The 21,380-nt window shown below is 42.0% G+C and overlaps 2 protein-coding genes across 6 annotated transcripts in view; one reads left to right on the top strand and one right to left on the bottom strand.

Annotated features, from left to right (window-relative positions):
- Window positions 1-52: 52 nt before the first annotated feature.
- Window positions 53-17,043, bottom strand: erp44 (endoplasmic reticulum protein 44). The gene is made up of 11 exons (XM_082975632.1): window positions 16,888-17,043; window positions 11,410-11,482; window positions 11,094-11,133; window positions 10,675-10,790; window positions 6,457-6,641; window positions 5,980-6,095; window positions 5,679-5,853; window positions 4,736-4,847; window positions 4,350-4,491; window positions 1,690-1,792; window positions 53-1,576 (listed from the first exon to the last, which is right to left on the bottom strand). The coding sequence occupies exons 1-11, from the start codon at window positions 16,942-16,944 to the stop codon at window positions 1,475-1,477; spliced, it is 1,221 nt and encodes a 406-aa protein (XP_082831758.1). The 5' UTR covers window positions 16,945-17,043; the 3' UTR covers window positions 53-1,474.
- invs (inversin) overlaps window positions 16,215-21,380 on the top strand; it is a 203,890-nt gene continuing 198,724 nt past the window's right edge. For 3 of the 5 annotated variants that reach the window (XM_082975629.1, XM_082975626.1, XM_082975628.1), the window contains exons 1-2: window positions 17,145-17,394; window positions 18,394-18,498. In XM_082975629.1, coding sequence (XP_082831755.1) covers window positions 18,496-18,498 — 3 coding nt within the window. In that variant the 5' untranslated portion in view covers window positions 17,145-17,394; window positions 18,394-18,495. Of the gene's footprint in view, window positions 16,384-17,144; window positions 17,395-18,393; window positions 18,499-21,380 lie in introns of those variants that run through there. The other 2 variants (XM_082975630.1, XM_082975627.1) reach the window with 1 other exon arrangement.

The raw sequence follows: 21,380 nt of genomic DNA, 5'->3' as shown, positions 1-21,380 counted from the left end.
TGTGTGTCAGGAGTCTTCTCTGTAGAACTGAACAAACAGACTCAACACAACATCCTGTAAAATGGTTTAATTTACTTGTTTTATTTTCTCCCTCTCTGAGATGACTGATTTAGAAATGAGATTTCCCCCCATTTAACCCTACCTCCCTCCCTCTGACTGGTCAGATCAGGGTACTGTTGGGTTCTGGGGAGGGACTGTACACACAGTACTATAAATAAACACACAGCATGCGTCTCAATACTCCTCGTCTCCTTTCATTGTTCCATCTGAACTGATTTGAGTGACAGGTGAAATACGGATATTTTCCAGGTCAGCTTCTTCCATATTGCTGTCACCTGGACTTGTTGCTAAGTGGGCGTGGCCTGGCCTGTGTCAGACCAGTGCAGATAGAGTAGAAGCCACTGCAGAGGATTGAGATGCAACCCAGAGTCTGATTTTTCTCCTTCAGTGTGAGGTTCCCCTCCTGTCCTCTAGAGCGGCAGTGTCTGACTGACACCTCTCAGACATTAGGAACTACCGTCTGAGTCAGTATTGCAGATCTGGGGCACGTTCAAGTACAAAAGGGAGAAAATGCTTTTCTGACAGACAATGGAAACGAACATTGAACTATTGGACAGTTTATGGTAGTACCTCCTTGGTTTCTAAACATTTTCTACCATTTCGTGCCTCCTGAATGTGACTTAGGTGAATAGGCTCTCTGGCCAATCAGTTGCATGAGTTTAGTACCAGGGAGAGGAAGGCTGCATCTCAATACTCTACAATGTGTTCCTTTCCTCGTCTCCTCTCATTACTCCTATTTGAAATCACATGATAGGTGGAAGCAGCATGGTCGATACCTGCCAGAAATATGCTTTCACATCAGTTTAAATAAAGGAAAGGAGACAAGGAGGACGTTAAACTATTGAGATGCAGCAGTCCTCCAGGACCAGGACCCTCTCTCACCCAAATGGGACTGAGCTGGACTACCCACAGATAAGAACCGTAATGAGACTGAACAACCAGAGCAAGGGCTCTCACTCGTCAACAAAAAGAAAAAAAGGGTGCTACATGTTTTTGAACCTAAAGTAATGTGTTTTTAATTTAGATCAGGATGACATAGACCAACGCTCACTCAGCACAAGCACTATTATTATTTACAAGCTCCAAAAATAAAAGTTAAAACGCTTTGCTTCTTTTTGTCCTAATCCCCCCACCATTTTCTTCTTCTGGTTTCATCCTTTTTATCTAAAATAAAAAATTGTACACGTAAGAGTTATGAAAATATAGGTTATTCCAACACGGCTGTCATGGATTTAACCTACTCTCTGGTCTTCCTTATCCTCTCTTCCTCCTCTCTCTCTCCATTAAGGGTGTTGGGGGTGAGTTGGGGTGTTGCTGTCCCATCCCGCTGGCCTGTCCTGACTCTGGACACTGACTCCGGGGCATGCCATGGGGTCGTAGGTCATAGGTCAGGTTTGTGGTAAAGTCGTTGAGGTCACAGTTCATCACGGTCCCTGAGGAGTGTGTAGCGCGTCTCACTGGGGGCTAACTTCTGGAAGGAACTCTCTGGTGGGTTACTGGCCACCTCACCGTCCTCCTGATGAAATAACACATTTATATACACACACACAACTCCCTGTACGACTGCAATGACACCGTTTTATACACACATAATGACGGTGTACTAGTATGCTTGTGAGGTGTTCTGACCTGTCCAGGTGTGCTGTCTGTCGGGTCTGGGCCGTGGTGGAACTCTCTGTGTAACTTCCCAGAGTGGAGGTCCAGAACAAACTGCCTCAGCTTCCCAGGGATCCTACGCACACACATTAATATAATCATTAGGCCTACCAATGACATTACTGAAGTGTGGTTGATGACAGAAGGTCATAAAGTGATATAACAGAGCTGGTCCCATATCAAAGCTGTCTCTGCATGTTAGAGGTGGCTGCAGACACCACACACACACACACAGCTAATGAAATAATTTGATCTCGGTGACAGAGGGAGGGAGAACGCAAACACAGCCACCCAGAGGAGGAGGTAGTGAATGTGATGTAATTAGTTGAAGCGGGTGTCAGACCTCAGGGCTCTGTCTGATCACAGAGGTGATAGGGGGAGTGGTGGGGGAGGGGCTTAGATGGGGGTAAAATAGATTACATGAAATTACATTCGATTAGTTAACACTAATTGCACGTGCCAAGTCATGTCACATTAGCGCCGGTGTCCAGGGCCATCAATAGAAGAATTATCTAGAAGGTGTGACATTTCTATTATAATCTGTGGACTGTGTGTGTGTGTGTGTGTGTGTGTGTGTGTGTGTGTGTGTGTGTGTGTGTGTGTGTGTGTGTGTGTGCGTGTGTGTGTGGTGTGTGTGTGTGTGTAATGGAATGTATTATATTTGACAAATGCAGATTTTCAACATACAGATCTAAATAATCTAATGACAACAATAATGAGCCATCTCAAATACTGTCACTCAAGTCAGACACAAATGAACACTAGAAAAGCCTGGCCTCGAGGGACAACCCCTCAAGCCAATGACGAGCCTTTTGGACATCAACATTCTAACAGTCTAATAAATACACTTCATATATGCCATCGCAAAAATAATCACTTGGTTGTGTTTATGAAGGTAACAGAATACAAAAGAAAATGCATTTCAAATAAGACAATAGCATTGTCATTTCTTTATGTAACTGTAGACTATGTAAAAATGAAAAGACAAACACCACAATTCAATTGTTAAAATACATTAAATAAACACCATCACAAAGATCATTCATTATTGATTTGTTAGCCCATAAGAGTCTATGTCCTGTCTAACAGGGGGGGAGGGGTTCCGCACTGAACAAAAATACAAAACGCAACACGTGTTGGTTCCATGAGCTGAAATAAAAGATCACAGATATGTTCCATACCCACAAAAACATTATTAATCTAAAAACATTTGCACAAATTAGTTTACATCCCTGTTAGTGAGCATTTCTCTTTTGCCAAGATAATCCATCCACCTGACAGATGTGAGAGATCAAGAAGCTGATTAAACAGCATTACACAGGTGCACCTTGTGCTGGGGACAATAAAAGGTCACTGACAACCAGACCTTTCACAGAGTGCACATTAATTGATGCTGCGCCATTCACAGAGCACGCTGAACACAGAAATGTCAGTTGGAACCGGTCGAGAACCACTCAAGGTGCCCTAAATAGCTGGCAAATGGCTAAGAGGTAAAACAAAAAAAAACTAAAAAAGTCCACCAGAGCTGTTGCCAGAGAACTGAATGTTAAAATATCTACCATATGCTGCCTCCAATGTCTTTTTAGAGAGTTTGACCGTATGTCCAACCGGCCATACAACCGCAGACCACGTGTATGGCGTTGTGTGGGCGAGCAGTTTGATGATGGCAACAGTGTGCTCCAGTTCCCACCAAAATCCAGAAACTTGCCACGGCCATTAAAAAGGAGTGGGACATCCTTCCACAGTCCGCAATCAACAGCCTGATCAACTCTATACGAAGGAGATGTGTCGCATTGCATGAGGCAAATGGCGGTCACACCAGATACTGACTGGTTTTCTGATCCATGCCCCTACTTATTTTTATTTTTTTTAAAGGTATCTGTGACCAACAGATGCATATTTGTATTCCCAGTCATGTGAAATCCATAGATTAGGGCATAATGAATTCATTTCAATTGACTGATTTCCTGATATGAACTGTAAATCTTTCAAATTACTGCATGTTGCGTTTATATTTTTGGGGTTTTAAGAAAGCCATAACAAGGATAATTTTGCTATTTGATTTTGAATTGTAAGACCCCTTGAAGTATCAAAAATATATATTTTTGAATGAACAATTATTTTGGGCTTTACTGCTATTCAAATGCATTGAATAACAGATTCACTACATGGAACAACATAGTCCCCCCCCCCAAAAAAATCAAAAGGAAGTTTGTTCTGAAGTGTCTGTCCGTTCGGACGCTACAGATGATTTTGTGAGAAGACCGATTTTCGGGATGTCTCATGGTCTGACAAACGTTCCATATGCTGTATCACAATTGGAGCCGTGAGCTCCACAGCCAGAGCAAATCTATCCTTTGTCTGGTCAGGCCAGAAAATGTGACGTGTCGCTCTCCATGTAAATGATGTGTCAGATTTCACATACTGCATGTCATCGGAGACGGCGTTTGAAGTGGGACAACCAGACCTTTCACAGAGTGCACATGAACTGATGCTGCGCCATTCACAGAGCACGCTGAACATAGAAATGTCGGTCGGAACCGGTCGAGAACCACTCAAGGTGCCCTAAATAGAGGTTCAAAAACAAATTGCAACCAGAGACAGGTGAAGGAAAGTAGAGAGGTTGTACTTACTCAATGTCTCTGAACTCAGGGTACACATACATGTGTCTGAAAGAGTCTATAGCAATGACAGGACAGTCTGCTGGCGTCTTCTGGATGTGCAGCAGTGGGTGACGGAACTTTTCACAGTCCGCATGCAGAAAGTTTATAGATCCTAGGCAGGAGGGGATATTAATATAATTGATATTATTTATTAAGAAAAGATTACCATGACTATAATAGTACGGTTATCTAACAAATATAATGCAACTCTGTCCCTGGCTGGGATGAAAACACAACACAAATAAATAGAGAGTAAGAGAGAGAGTAACAATGGTCCCAGCACTGAACCCTGTGGCACACCCTTTTATTTCCCCAGGTGATTGGGCCACAACAGACTTTTAAGACAAACACACTACCTTTCTCGCTGATGAGCTGGCGTGCCACCTCGTGCTGGAACTTCTCCAAGCTCTCTGTGTCCTCCTTCACGTGAAACAGGATGAGGAATGGGATCCCCTCTTCAGTCAGCTCCTGGAACACACACACATACACACAGGGAAGAGGAAGAAGAGTGAAGGCGTCAGCATGCTTCAGTTCATCTGGCACCTAGCCGAACCAAACGATGGGCTCGCATACTCCGTTAAAAGACCTTCGCTTGAAAAATGTGTAAAAAGCAATAGTACTGTTTGTCCATTTTGAGACGCCACTTCTTCAAAATAGTCAGAATTAATCTAAGGTAACTCAAGAAATCTGTCATTAATGTTGACATTTTTGCAGAGAAGATCTTAGTTGCGCAATTTTGCATCTGACTAAGATGTTTGGTGTAGTATGAGGACGGGTCGTCTCGTTGAATGACAACAGGCACTTCATTGAAGAATACCTACTGTTGACCAATCTGTGACTAGGGGGCGAAGACTTTGGCTACCGATATTGGATTGCCTCAAGAAAAAAAGAATAATTGTGTGCCCAAAACAGCAGATAAAACCCTTGTCGGTGTCCAAAATGAACAAAAACATCACAAAATGTAATATATGCACAAACTGTTCAGAAACTGTTTCGGCTGGGAAGCATCCGGAAGCCTAAACGGGTCAGTGGGAGATTCAGGTGTGTGTGTCTATGCCTTGTTGTCGCAAATGGCCAAGTAACAATGGGAAAAGCACACCCCTCTATTCATATGATAATGAATGAGCAAAGAGATAAGGACAGGATTACATTAGAGTGGGGCTGCTGTAGGGGAAGAAGCCAGGCCAGACCTGGACGACGACTCCCAGCGGTGTGTAGACCGGGGCTAGCCCAAAACCTAAATGATTTAATTTAGACTGGATCAAACGTAGAGAAGAAAAAGAGGTAGAGAGAACGCACCTCTCCGTTTTCAAAGGTGATCTCGCGGACCAGAGGGACACATTTGTCCTGCGCCCAAGCGTAGGTGAGGTCAAAGTTGGTTAGTGAGCCCAGGTACACCATGTCAGGAACAGTCTCCCCCATCGGTTTATAGATCACATTATCACCACTGAACCTCTCTGTCTGGGACACGTCACTGGAAGGACAGAGGAAAGGAAAGATTAAAAGATTACTCAAATGCCAGACCCAAAACATATAAACTATATTATAAATGTTTTGTAGACCCTAAGTGCAGTGGTTGGTCTGAAGAGGCTTGACTCACCCGAAGGCAGCGAGAAACACACAGTCGTCTCGGAGGATATTGGCCACCTTCTCAAACGTGTGGTAGTTCTCAGAATCCTTCTGGTCAAAGTAACCAATAATGTTACGCCTGTCCCTCTGCAGAGAGAGAGACATTTTTCCTGGTTCAGTACCAATTCATTTTTGAGGACAGAGTCATATTCAAATCTTTATGAAGGCTTTCTGTTGATAGCTCCTTGGTGTCCTTGTCCCGTCAGCTGTGTTCTTTGTGTCAGTTGCCCTGTATAGTTGTCTTTTTTCCCCTTCTATTTGGTTTACATTTTTGACTTTTATGCACTTTGAGATTATTCTGTATAATGAGAAGCGCTGTACAAATGTAATACATTATTATTATTAAATATTTAGATTAGGAATGGTCCTAGAACAGATCCCTGAGGCACACCTTTTACATTTTCAGAGGTTTGGACAACACACTGATTTGTGCGTGCCTGATACTCACATCCACAGTGTTGACTTCCTCCAGACTGTGTATCTCTTTAATGGGATCGACCTTCTGCTGGCGGATGAAGTCAGCAATGGCTGTGACTGACCTCTGACCCCTGTACTCCCTCTTCATCATCATCCCATTACGGAACAACTTCAACGTAGGGTACTTACTGATCCTGTACCGCTGAGCTATGTCAGCTAGAGAGACAAAGAGCGGGAGAGAGGGGTGAATAAAGACAGAGTTTAATATAGAATGAGGTAGAGGGGGAGAAAGGCGGACAAAGGAAAGGGGAATGAAGGAAAAGAGGCAGGTAGAGAAAATCAGAAAAGGATGGATAGAAACGGGGATGGATGAAAAAAGGTAAAAGAGTAAAAGACAGATAGAGGGTGTTTAAAGCTGTCTAAAGACCCAGCCGTCAGTCAGCCCCTGATCCCTCAGATGAAAGCTGCCCCCCACTGAGAGTAAATATTCTCATAGTGCTGTGTGTTTGGCAGGTGTCAGTCTCACTGCAGGGTGTCTCTAAGCTCCAGTCTTCACAGGCAGCAGTAGTTTTGTCATTAGTCTTCAAACGGTTTGCAGGTCATCAATAATTCCCTTTATCTCAAAGGATGTGCCTATCAAACGTCTGTGTGTGTGTGTGTGTGTGTGTGTGTGTGTGTGTGTGTGTCTGGGGAGTAACAGATTACAAAAGAACTAACTAATCCGTTACAAGCTAAAATATTGTAATCAAATTACAGATTTTTGAAAAATCCTACTTCTAGGATTACTTTTAAATTCAGAAAGGATGGCACCTTTCTGTTTTCTCAACGACATTCAGATCAACATTGAAAAACCAGTTCAAGTTGTTGGACCACAAATCAAAGACCACTATGATGACACACCAAATGCGTTTTGATGGTTTGCGGGAAAAAAGCAGGAATAGGCTTTTGTAGCATATAGTCCTTCTAATGGTGCGACTGCAAAAAAAATGCAAGGCTTTATTAAGAGCAAGACAAAGGAGCTGATCATGGACTACAGGGAACGGAGGGCAGAGCACGCCGCCATCCACGTCGGCAGGGTTGTAGTGGAGTGGGTCGAGAGCTTCAAGTTCCTCCACACCAACACAGTCGTGAAGAAGGCATGAAAACGTCTCTTCCCCCCCAGGAGGCTGAACGGATTCGGCATGGGCCCTCAAATCCTCAAAAAGTTATACAGTGGCACCATTGAGAGCATCTTGACTGGCTGCATCACCGCTTGGTATGGCAACTGCTTGGCATCCAACCACATGGCACTACAGAGGGTAGTGCGTACGACCCAGTACACCATTGGGGTCGAGCTCCCTGCCATCCAGGACCTCAATACAAGGCCGTGTCAGAGGAAGGCCCTATAGAAATTCTCAAAGACTCTAGTCACCCAAGTCATAGACTGTTCTCTCTGCCACCACATGACAAGCGGTACCGATACACCAAGCCTGGAACCAACAGGACCCTGAACAGCGTCTACCCCCAGGCCATAAGACTACTAAATAGTTAACCAAATAGCTACCTGGATTATCTGCACTGACCCTTTTGACTCACATACACTTCTGCTACTGTTTATTATATATCTGTTGCCTAGTCACTTTACCCCTACCTATATGTACATATCTGCCTCAATTACCTCATACCCCTGCACATTGACTCAGTACTGGTACCCTGTGTATATAGCCAAGTTATCCTTACTCATTGTGGATTTATTCCTTGTATTATTATATTTTGTTTCTATTTTTGTCTCTGCATAGTTGGGAAGGGATCGCAAGTAAGCAGTTTACTGTTAGTCTATCAAATCAAATTGTATTGGTCATATACACATGGTTAGCAGATGTTATTGCGAGCGTAGCGAAATGCTTGTGCTTCTAGTTCCGACAGTGCAGTAAACATCTAACAGTAATCTAACAATTCCACAACAACTACCTAATACACACAAATCTAAAGGGATGGAATAAGAATATATACATATAAATATATGGATGAGCGATGACCGAGCGGCAAAGGGAAAGTGCAATAGATGGTATAAAATACAGTATATAGATATGAGATGACTAATGTAAGATATGTAAACATTATTAAAGTGGCATTATTAAAGTGACTAGTGATCCATTTATTAAAGTTACCAATGATTTCAAGTCTGTATGTAGGCAGCAGCCTCTCTGTGTTAGTGATTGCTGTTTAACAGTCTGATGGCCTTGAGATAGAAGCTGTTTTTCAGTCTCTCGGTCCCAGCTTTGATGCACCTGTACTGACCTCGCCTTCTGGATGGTAGCGGGGTGAACAGGCAGTGGCTCTACACCTGTTGTTTACGAAGAATGTGACAAATAAAATGTGATTTTGATTTTACTGCTGTCGGCTTCCAAAGATTATACATTTAACTTGAATAAACACTTGGAGGTAAGGATGTCTTACCTCCTAAGTGTTATTGATATCTACATAGCGCAATGATGTGAATCACTCTGCTGCTCTCTCATTTAGCTATTTGCGCCTCACGGATCGTGGTTGTTGTGGATGGCTGTGGACAAACAAACAAACATGTGTATTTTAACCCAATGGTTGAATTGAAGAAGTTAAAGCTGCCTATCAATCAATGTTTTTGCGACCAGTGGACAGCCAGTGAAAAATGTGCTCTTGCAGCTGCATAGTGTGGATCACAGCCTGTGGAATAAACGTTTGAGGGGGCTCCTCCATGGTATTGTGCTCCACATGCTGTCAAAAACAAGTTTCATTTAAGAAGAACTCAAACTCGCACACTTCTGATCAACTTAAATAGCTGCAAATGATAGAGATAGAGTGTCACCAACAAAAGCTTAAGCAACAGGCCCATAGCAAATGATTTCAGAGTGTCACCAACAAAAGCTTAAGCAACAGGCCTATAGCAAATGATAGAGATATCAGAGTGTCACCAACAAAAGCTTAAGCAACAGGCCCATAGCAAATGATATCAGAGTGTCACCAACAAAAGCTTAAGCAACAGGCCCATAGCAAATGATATCAGAGTGTCACCAACAAAAGCTTAAGCAATAGGCCCATAGCAAATGATATCAGAGTGTCACCAACAAAAGCTTAAGCAACAGGCCCATAGCAAATGATATCAGAGTGTCACCAACAAAAGCTTAAGCAATAGGCCCATAGCAAATGCAGCATATGGTATTCATTTTTACACACGCACTTTTCGTTAGTGCTCAAAGCATGCCATTCCATGAGAGCAGAATTTCCTTTTGAACTTGAAGCAATGAGCCCAATCAGTCCTCAATGACAACAAAATCACAAACAGAGTAGGCTAATAAGTCCTTGGTTTTAGGGTCATGCTCAGGTTAAACAACAGAGTAGGCTAATAAGTCCTTGGTTTTAGGGTCATGCTCAGGTTAAACAACAGAGTAGGCTAATAAGTCCTTGGTTTTAGGGTCATGCTCAGGTTAAACAACAGAGTAGGCTAATAAGTCCTTGGTTTTAGGGTCATGCTCAGGTTAAACAACAGAGTAGGCTAATAAGTCCTTGGTTTTAGGGTCATGCTCAGGTTAAACAACAGAGTAGGCTAATAAGTCCTTGGTTTTAGGGTCATGCTCAGGTTAAACAACAGAGTAGGCTAATAAGTCCTTGGTTTTAGGGTCATGCTCAGGTTAAACAACAGAGTAGGCTAATAAGTCCTTGGTTTTAGGGTCATGCTCAGGTTAAACAACAGAGTAGGCTAATAAGTCCTTGGTTTTAGGGTCATGCTCAGGTTAAACAACAGAGTAGGCTAATAAGTCCTTGGTTTTAGGGTCATGCTCAGGTTAAACAACAGAGTAGGCTAATAAGTCCTTGGTTTTAGGGTCATGCTCAGGTTAAACAACAGAGTAGGCTAATAAGTCCTTAGTTTTAGGGTCATGCTCAGGTTAAACAATTTGGCTTATCTATATTGCTATATCATATTCTAGAAGACCAAGAGAATTACATGAATTGGAATGACTGGAAATCTGACCGACTTTGGATTTTAATGTAAAGATATAGCCTAATCGTATGATTATCTGTATTGAAGTAGAAAGCAATGGTTTAGAAGAAGCCTACATAACCCATAAAGTAAAATGCAACATCCATTTCTTTATCTCCTCCTAACGCCTCTCAAGGGGAAAGTAACATAAAAGGAACTAAAAGTAATCAGATTACGTTACTGAGTTTTGGGCAAACCAAAAGTTATGTTATGATTACAACCCTGTGTGTGTACGAGAGTGTCACTCACAGTGCTGATCACAGTCGACGCGCGCAAACACCACCTGAGTGACATCAGGAAACTCCTCCCTCGCAATGTTGGATGCCTCCTCAAAGATAGGCTGGAGCATCTGGCTGAATCTACACCTGGGAGGAGAGGGTGGAGAATGTGGGTATAATTTGCTTATCCAAATGAGATTTTATATTGTTACCCTTTGGAGGAACTGTCATACTGTAATTGCTTTGGCCACATTGCATTACTCTCCAGCCATGATGCCACTAAAGCATGTTGGAATTCTAATTCATTACACACACACACACACACACACACCTGGTACATTAGTTAAATACACACAAGGCAAACAACTGATGTGGACACAAAGAAAATGTATGCAAACAGACAATTGAGTAGGAGAGGACAAATGTTCACAGGAGAACTAACACACTTACCAGTCTGCATAGAAATTAACCAACGCCACTCCAGCATTGTCTGTGAGGAAACAAACACGTTACACCCACTGTTTAACAACAACGTCAAACACACAGGAAGTAAAGTACATTTACACATACTCATAGGCAAGGGAGGTTCGTGGGTGAATCATTAGTGTTATTCCTACAGTCACAACCACGAGGTGTTGAGGAAGGATACAACACAAGATAAAGAAATACAGGGAGAGATGATAGAGAGAGGGAGGATGGAGAGAGAAAGAGGGATAGATGAGAACCACAGAGATGTCTGTGACAGGGGATAGAGACAATGTCTTACTGAGGATGTCTTCAATGTTTCCTGTGTCTAGACTGGTAATTTCAGCCTGGCCTGGAGTGGAGAGACCAGTCACCTAGAGCCGGAGAAGAAAGGGTTAATGAGGGCGATGATATGGCTAGAACCTGTCCCTCACACAGACGTGACATGAGCCCAGTCCAAAAACAACCACTAGACAGTCAGTGTTTGCAGAGTTGATGGAAGAAGCTCTAAAGCTGCTGTCCTATTGTTTCCATGAATTCCCTTGTTGCTGTTTCCAGACCAGGCAAACAGGTGAGAAATCATCTTTCTTTCTCTTCGGCTCCCTCCCTTCTTATTTATTTATTTATTATTCATCCATATGAGTTCTGTTGAGATCCAGATATCTCAGTTCTCTGATGGACGTTGATGTCACAGGTGATGTGGAACAGAGGACTCTGTTCTCAGGGTCAAAGTCAAACTTCCCCATGGACTGGAGCGACCAGGACAGTGTCATACACTGGACACGGAGGCAGAGAAACAAGTAGAAGCCAGACATCACACTGCATAATATTTTATGGTTCATATACAGTCCATGAACTAAGCAGACCAGACCCAGCTGCTATCACGTTTGTGTCTAAGGGATAGCCACCCCTTAAGCAGACTGGAACTGTGACAATTTTTTCCAATGGTAAACGGCCTGAGTAAGACATCTTCATTCATCCACCATCTTTGACGGAGAGTGGTGTTACTGGAGATGCTCTACTACGCCGAGTCTCACATTCCCTGGAAGATCAAACGTATTTCTCTGTATCTCAGCAAGCATTTCCCAGTCCTATGACAGCGCAATGTAATTTTCTGCTACCACCATAACAATAACTTCACACAAAAACAGCAACAAGAGCCAGCCACTGGACTGATAGCTGAGCTTAGGACAGGAGACAGGGCTGTGGCTAGGATATAGACTGGGGCTAAGTTAAGCATGGCCTGGACTTTCCCATGTATTAATACTAAGGGAACCCCTCTAAACCAGTGTCTCAGTAGCATCCTGTCAATGAGGACATTCAGATAACTAAGCTTTATCTATCATCAGTCGTTTGACTCATCCAAATCAGCAGGGTGTGTGTGATGGAAGACACACCCTCTTAAGTAGCTTTAAAAGGTGTGTATTCTAGGATGAGAGAGACAGACACTGTCACAGTGCCCTCCGTAGTTATTGGGACAGTGAAGCATGTTTTCTTGTTATGGCTGTAAACTCCAACAGTTTGAAATCAAACAATGACTATGAGGTTAAAGTGCAGACTGTGAGCTTTAATTTGAGGGTGTTTCATCCATATTGGGTGAACCGTTTAGAAATTACAGCCCTTTTTGTACATAGTCCCCCCATTTTAGGGGACCAAAAGCATTGGAACAAATTCACTTATGTGTATTAAAGTAGTACAACGTTAAGTATTTGGTCCCATATTCCTAGCACGCAATGACCACATCAAGCTTGTGACTCTACAAATTTGTTGGATGCATTTGCTGTTCGTTTTGGTTGATTTTCAGATTATTTTGTGCTCAATATAAATGAATGGTAAATAATGTACTGTGTCATTTTGGAGTTGCTTTTATTGAAAATAAGAATAGAATATGTTTCTAAACACTTCTACATTAATGTGGATGCTACCATGATTACGGATAATCCTGAATGAATCATGAATAATGATGAGTGAGAAAGTTAGATGGACAAATATCACCCCCCCAAAATGCTAACCTCCCCTGTTATTGTAAGGGGGGTTTGATATAAAATGCTAACCTCCCCTGTTATTGTAAGGGGGGTTTGATATAAAATGCTAACCTCCCCTGTTATTGTAAGGGGGGTTTGATATAAAATGCTAACCTCCCCTGTTATTGTAAGGGGGGTTTGATATAAAATGCTAACCTCCCCTGTTATTGTAAGGGGGGTTTGATATAAAATGCTAACCTCCCCTGTTATTGTAAGGGGGGTTTGATATAAAATGCTAACCTCCCCTCTTATTGTAAGGGGGGTTTGATATAAAATGCTAACCTCCCCTGTTATTGTAAGGGGTTAGCATGTCTTGGGGGTTTGATATAAAATGCTAACCTCCCCTGTTATTGTAAGGGGTTAGCATGTCTTGGGGGTTTGATATAAAATGCTAACCTCCCCTGTTATTGTAAGGGGTTAGCATGTCTTGGGGGTTTGATATAAAATGCTAACCTCCCCTGTTATTGTAAGGGGTTAGCATGTCTTGGGGGTTTGATATAAAATGCTAACCTCCCCTGTTAAGGTAAGGGGTTAGCATGTCTTGGGGGTATGATATAAAATGCTAACCTCCCCTGTTAAGGTAAGGGGTTAGCGTGTCTTGGGGGTAAGATATTTTTGAGTCTAACTTCCTCACTCGTAATTATTCACGATTCATTCAAATGTGTAGAGTCACAAGCATGATGTAGTCATTGCGCTTTATGAATACGGGACCAATACTTTGTCAAAGACTCCAGACACCCTGGTCATAGACTGTTCTCTCGGCTACCGCACGGCAAGCGGTACCAGAGCGCCAATTCTAGGACAAAAAGGCTCCTTAACAGTTTCTACCCCCAAGCCATAAGACTGCTGAACAATTAATCAAATGGCCACTGGACTATTTACATTGACACCCCAGCTTTGTTTTTTCACTGCTGCTACTCGCTGTTTATTATCTATGCCTAGTCACTTTACAAATTACCTCGAATAACCTGTACCCCCGCACATTGACTCGGTACCCCCTGTATATAGCCTTGTTATGTAAATATCTTGTGTAACTTTTTTTTTTAACTTTAGTTTATTGAGTAAATATTTTCTTAACTCTATTTCTTGAACTGCATTGTGTGGTTAAGTGCTTGTAAGTAAGTAATTCACGGTAAGGTCTACACCGGTTGTATTCGGTACATGTCCCTAGGTTCAGTAATGGTCAGTCATTTTGTAAGTAGTTGTGGCCAGTAGTTGTGTGGTTTTTATCAATAGTTTGGTTAAGTAGTAGGGAGGTTCATTAGTTGTGGTGATTCTTTTTTTGGTCGTGGTCAGTAGGTAGTGAGCAGTTGTGGTCAGTGGTTAGTCAGTAGTTTTGGTCACTCGTTTTGATAAGTAGATGTGTGGTTCAGTAGTCGTGGCCAGTAGTTGTGTGTTTGTGGTGAGTAGTTTTGGTCAGTAGTTTTGTGGTTGTGGTCAGTACTTGTGGATAGTAGTTTTGGTCAGTAGTTTTGTGGTTGTGGTCAGTACTTGTGGATAGTAGTTTTGGTCAGTAGTTTTGTGGTTGTGGTCAGTACTTGTGGATAGTAGTTTTGGTCAGTAGTTTTGTGGTTGTGGTCAGTTCAGTTGGCATTGTTAGTAGTCGTGGTCAGTAGCTGGGGTCAGTAGTTGTGATCTGTAATTGTGTCGTCAGTAGTTACGGTCAGCAGTTGTTTGGTTGTGATCAGTAGTTTTGGTCGGTATCTTTTGTGGTAGCAGTTTTGGTCAGAAGTGTTCAGTAGTTTTGTGGTCTGTAGTTTTGGTCAGTAGTTGTGTGGTTGTGGGCAGTAAACGTGTGGTTGTAATCAGTAGTTGTGGTCAGTAGTTGTGTTGTTGTGGTGATACTTTGTGGGGTTCAGTAGTTGTAGTCGGTGGTTTTGGTCAGTAGTTGTGGTAAGTAGTTGTTATCAGTAGTTGTATGATTGTGGCCTGTAGTTGTGGTCAGTTATTTTGTTGTTGTGGTCAGTAGGTGTAGTCAGTAGTAGTGATAAGTAGTTGTGTGGTTAAGTGCTTGTAAGTAAGAATTTCCCGGTAAGGTCTACACCGATTGTATTCGGCGCATGTCCCTACGTTATATCAGCATCGAACATGTCACCCTCCCTAAAATGTCAAATGTATATGTGAGAATTAACCAATGATATCATGCCACACCTGGCCATGATTACAGACACCTGTGTGTGTCCTTTGACACTATATAAACTAGTCACCCCGCAGTGTCTGTCATTATACCTTGGATACGTTGGATATTAGGTTATTCAATTATTGCATCTGAGCTCCTAGAGTGTGCGGCTCTCCTTAAATTTTTTAAGTATTCGCCGCATGTGACAAATAACATTTTATTTGACCTTTGGTCCCCTAAAATGGGGGGACCATGCACAGAAAGTGCTGTAATTTCTCAACGGTTCACCCAATATGGATGAAAATACCCTCAAATGAAATACCCTCAAATCCAAACTTTTGGAGTGTAAAGCCAAAAGGAGGAGAAATGTTTCACTGTCCCAATAATTACAGAGGGCACTGTATATGTATGTACAGTACGTGTTTAAGGTAACAGTCAGTGTTAACAGGAGAAGCTGTCTTTGCTGTGGATTGTAATATGCACTGTAATATAGCACTTAAGAGAGAAGGCTGAGTGGTGGCGGATGTGGTTGTATGTACAAAATGTACACACTATTTCTGGGGTCAACTAATACAGGACTAGGGGTATTATGTATAGTGAGATCATCGCACAGCAGCCTGGCTGTGACACTCGTCTGTATGTCTGCTGAGCGACAACAGCTTCAGTTTAACAAGAGATATTTCCATAATTAAATGTTGCCACTGTCTCTTGTTTAACTATGTGAGTGATGAGACAGGCCTATTCCCTAAAAAATGAATACAGACATATTTGTAGATACTTTCTAGCTACCTTCCAGTTTCTAGATTAGAAGCCATTATAAAAGCCATGAATCGTGCTGATTAACAAGTATATGACTTAGTTTAAATCCCTGACTGACTGTAAAGAAAGTTTACACTGTAATAGGCCGATATCCTGAGCAGCAGAACAGAGCTTTGATCAGTTCCGGGTTGTCAGCCAATAGGAATGAGCCACAACAGAGGAATTCACCAACCGGCTCCATCATTCCGCAACACGATTATAGCTAAATTCACTAACTTGTGGTACCGTCCCTCGACCTGGCTAGCTAGCTACATATGTTAGCTAGCAAGACAACTACATTAGCTGTTGGCTAGCTAGCTAGCTAGCTAGCTAGGTAAGTTAAACAAACAGCAAATATAGCCAAGTCTGATAGCTAACGTTAGCTCACACAATCAACGATACGTGGATTTAAGATTCACCATGCATCTAGAATAAGATACTGATTTGGACTTGCACAGTCGTTAGCTAGCTAGTTAACATAACAGGGCAGAGTAAGGCGAGTGATCACAGAAAAGGAGGGTCATGACTCATGTCTCTACATTGCTAAAAAAACAGTTGGCTAACGTTACCAAGCTTAGCTAGCCAGCTAGCTGATCTCAATTAACTTGGTTTGCCGACTAGCTATTTTAGCCAGCTAATGTTAGCTAGGTACAGTAATGTAAAGACTATATTCATGTTCAATACATCTTTATTTTGTGATTGACAAAAGTATCTATCACTTTGAAAAACGAATGCCCATAACTCTACTGTTAGCTAACTGCTTGTGAAGCCAGACCGAGCGCACTTCAAATACGAGGACGTGTAAGTTAGCTGTCGAAGCCCAATTTAAGTTCCTTACCAACAGTATCGTGAAGAAGCCGACCTCGAGCGAGGATACTATTGGTGGTAGTTTCATTGTAGAGTTGGTTGAGGTTATGGTGTTGTTCGGTCTTCCCTGTCTCTCGACACAACTCTGCTGCTTAGGCAGGAAACGGATAGGTGACCACGGTAACGTGAGCGATCTTTCCGGGTTTAACGTTGTGATTTATGGGAGTAGTAGTTTTGTACTTTTCTTCAGCAATGATTCCAAATTAGGTTTAAAACTACAAGTATGGCGTATTTCTTTGGAGGTTAGAAGAATTGGAAGTGGGAGATGTATTTTTCTAAATATTTTGCGACCCAGATGTTTGTGGTCTGACGGAACACTTTCTGGGACAAAACTTCTAGCGTTAGAGAGTGAGAGAGTCAGGAAGATACTGATCAGATGAACAAATAACTATTAAAAAATATACATTCATTTTCCTAATGTTGACAGTTGCTAAATGCATATTTTTCTAAATTATCCCGTGATTTCTAACAGAGTAAGGTAAGTTACATCATCGTTAACGTTAGTTATGCAGGCTACCCTGCTAGCTAACTATCAAACTCAATGCACCGCTAGTCAGTTCTTATTGACCAGTTAGTGACATGCTGATTTTGCCCTGTGCATGTGACTAAGAAAGTAATCTAATCTAAATCTGATATTTTCGCCTGCATAAAGCCATGGCAGCTACACAGATTCAGACAGGATATCAACTGTATTGTAGTCTGTTATTGACTCTCCAGCTGTTTCAGTTGTTTTGTGTATTTTTACCAAATCTTTACCGAGGCTACAATATGAAAAACATAATTCTAACAACTGCTAAATTACTGAAATAATACAGTATGTTGTGTTACTTATTACACAGTTATTACTTAACACTTCACAAGTTACTACAGTAGTAGAAAAAAGATTACAGTCAGATAGTTTTGGGACAGAACAACGGTAGACTGTGTATCCAGTAGACAGACTCCCGATGTTCTGTCCTAAAACTAACAGTCAGAGTGCAGTGTCCAAAATACCACAGTCGGCTGTAGTTACTGCTCTTTAACTGCAATTTCAAAACGGATTTTTTTTGTAAGGGGTGTAACAACATAGAGGTAGCAGACACTGCTTGATACAAAAATGTAATTCTCAGAGTAGCCTAGTATGCGCTGCCTCTGTTGTTTGGATGGGAAGTGGACAGACAAGATACTTGTGGGATAGAAAGACAGGGACTCTGTGTCTGAGCAGTTGTGATCTATCTATCTATCTATCTATCTATCTATCTATCTATCTATCTATCTATCTATCTATCTATCTATCTATCTATCTATCTATCTATCTATCACTTGTCTCTCTTTGTCTCTGTCCATTTCTCCCTCTGCCCTTCCTGCTCTAACCAAGTCTATCATAGAGCACAGTAGTTGGCATAGAGCGGGCAGGGTGTCTGTGTATGTTGGCAGCGTTGCTGTGAGCAGGTGGGCAGGTCTCAGTGTGAGAGATCCTCTCTCTCTCTCTCTGTAGGATCCAGGATCAGGGCAGGCAGGGGACCTGGACGTGCAGCCAAGCCCACCAAGGATGCACTGAGCTGGGGAACATCTGCTGAGGCCTCCCCCTAGCACTGCCATGGTAAGAGTCCAAAACACACACCCATACACTCACAAACCAGTGCATACATCCTCCTCTCAATTATTCATTCTAATGTGACCATAGTATTATCCTTCTCACTACTGGGGGTCATGTGTGTGTGTGTGTGTGTGTGTGTGTGTGTGTGTGTGTGTGTGTGTGTGTGTGTGTGTGTGTGTGTGTGTGTGTGTGGGGGGATTTCATAACTGTTAAGTAGATTAAATGTTGAATTGAATCCCAGCATTAATATTTGATGTGGTAAAGCTGTCCATAGGGGGTTCCCACTTCCCATTGTTTCAGCAGCTCATAGATGGAGACAGGTGTGTGTGTGTGTGTGTGCGTGCGTGCGTGCGCGTGCGCGTGTGTGTGTGCTTACTGTAATAGTTGAACTGTTAATAATGTTTTATAAGCAGATCTTCTCATGTCTATACTGGGGTTTAATAGCAGGAACCGGGTTACTGAGATTTCCCACCCATACCCACTCCCACCCATACCCACTCCCATTTCCCGGGATAAAAAACTGTGAGAAACCGGTAAATTATAATACATTATTTCTATGAACAGCATTATGTGAAATGGAACTGTTAAATTATATGCAATGTCTAAATATGGCTTCTCTACGGCCTTTTGTGCTCTCCTATCTGCATGATCAATAATCAACGCTCAGGGTGGGGGCAAACAGCGCTGTATGGAGCGCAGTTCACAATGAATGCATGTATCATCTCATCAGCTGGTAACTTTTTTTCTTGAGACAGGGAAATTTGCTTCAACATAGCCTATGGTACAGTAATATTAGGCCTAATACATCTGAATGATAGATTAATATGAATGTGTTGCTAATTTACACATCTCCATCTGGCTTTCGGGGTCACCTTATTGTATAGATAAACATATTTTTTTTGCAGCTGCAGAATTTTAAAACAGCCTATCACTTGAATATCTTTGCTTTAAATCAGTGCGGAGGCGAGCACTCTTTGTTAGTCTTTCTCTCTTTCAATCAATTCCATTCAAATTGCATCCAAAATAGATCGTCCTCAAGATTGTTGGACAGTTCACCATTCTCTTAGGCAATTACACAGCTGCTGGCCTCTCTCCTTCTTAACTTTTGTGGAGTCCCAGGAAAAGCTAGAATAGCTTGTTGGCCATGTTTTCCAGCATTACTTATACTAAGAGACTATTCGAAGAGGGATGCAAGCTTGCTCTTGTTTGCTGAATGTTAAATAGAAGGAAGAGAACGCACAATGGTGATAGGCTATAGCAGTTATTTATTCAGACCCATTACCATTCAATCCTAGTGAAGTGAAAGCCGTCCGCATCCCTTTCTGGTAGTCTACTATATTATTCAAGCATGTCATTACAATAATGAAGATAAGGACAACAAAACTTATTTCATTTAACTGTTGAGAGCGAGGAAGGAATGAAGCAACAATAGAGAAAGGAGGAGGTAGCCTAATACGCACAAAATGTGGGGAAATATTATGAAAAGTTAATGCATCAGCCTACTAATTATAAAAATGTAAAATAGGCCCTATTATTACTCAACATGTAAATCAATTCTCTAGCCTATACATTTGTAGGCTGCATGTCCTGCACTGGCATTGCATGTTCTTCATGGCTTGAAAGAGGTGTGTAATTTCAGTCCATTATACAATACAGTACATAAATACAGTCCACACTCAAAAATATTACTGGAGCTGGTTTCCTTTATTTCCCCAAGAGAGCATACATCTATGGGCTTTTGTGTTTTTCTGTAGAGTGTAATGTGTGTTTTTCTGTAGAGTGTAATGTGTGTTTTTCTGTAGAGTGTAATGTGTGTTTTTCTGTAGAGTGTAATGTGTGTTTTTCTGTAGAGTGTAATGTGTGTTTTTCTGTAGAGTGTAATGTGTGTTTTTCTGTAGAGTGTAATGTGTGTTTTTCTGTAGAGTGTAATGTGCGGTATAGCCTATCATATGTATTGGATAACGGCATCATCATTTGGGCTTTTTTGGGCTTGGGCTCATAAAACGTCTTTAGTGTAGGACTCATAACATTTCTTTAATGTAAGGCTCATCTTGTTCAGGTAGCATCTAGCTTGAATATTCATGCGGATCCAAGCTAATCCAGATACTGTATATTTAAGATGTCCTGCCCCCGGGGCCCTGCTCCTTTCTACCCTGTGTGCTATCAGGAGCACATCAGACTCATTTTAATTGTTGGGTCATGGGGTGGGGGCTTTTTGATGAGTTGGTCCTGGAGGTGTTGGAAACTAATCTGATTGTTGTCAGACTCGGCTGTATAGAATTTGACATTTAGAATAGCACATCATTCTGTCCGATGGTTTATATTCTTTAGAATGACACTTCTGGTTTTGGTCGGGAAATACCGGGTTACCCGGGAGAAAGGTGATTTATTCTCGGGATGGAACATTTGTAAAATACTGGGATAATATTAAACCTTAGTCTATACCAACTCTCTGTATGTTCAGAGTTGTCACGACTTCCGCCGAAGTTGGTCCCTTTCCTTGTTCGGGCGGCGTTCGGCGGTCGACGTCACCGGTTTTCTAGTCGCCACCGATCCACGTTTCATTTTCCATTTGTTTTGTCTTCATTGTACATACCTGGTTTCCATTCCATAATTATTGTTCCCTATTTAACCCTCTGGTTTCTCCCTTGGTTTTGTGTGTGTTTGTTCGTGTTAAGTTGTCTCGTTTATGTGAACTGGATTATTTGTCTCCTTTGTGGAATATTGTTTTTGAGTAAAGTTACGGTTATTACTCATCTCTGTGTCCTGCGCCTGTCTCCGCATTACCTGCATCACCTAGACACTTGACAGAAACACGCACCACAACCAATGGAGTCAGCAGGTGGACACAGCCCTCCTCTACCTGTGGAGGAGCGCGTCCAGCA

This window comes from Salmo salar, chromosome 05 (genome assembly GCF_965601325.2).
Source record: "Salmo salar chromosome 05, fSalSal1, whole genome shotgun sequence".
NCBI classification, from domain to species: domain Eukaryota; kingdom Metazoa; phylum Chordata; class Actinopteri; order Salmoniformes; family Salmonidae; genus Salmo; species Salmo salar.
The sequence above is the reverse complement of the archived record's forward strand: the minus strand, read 5'-3'. Positions and strand labels throughout refer to the sequence as shown.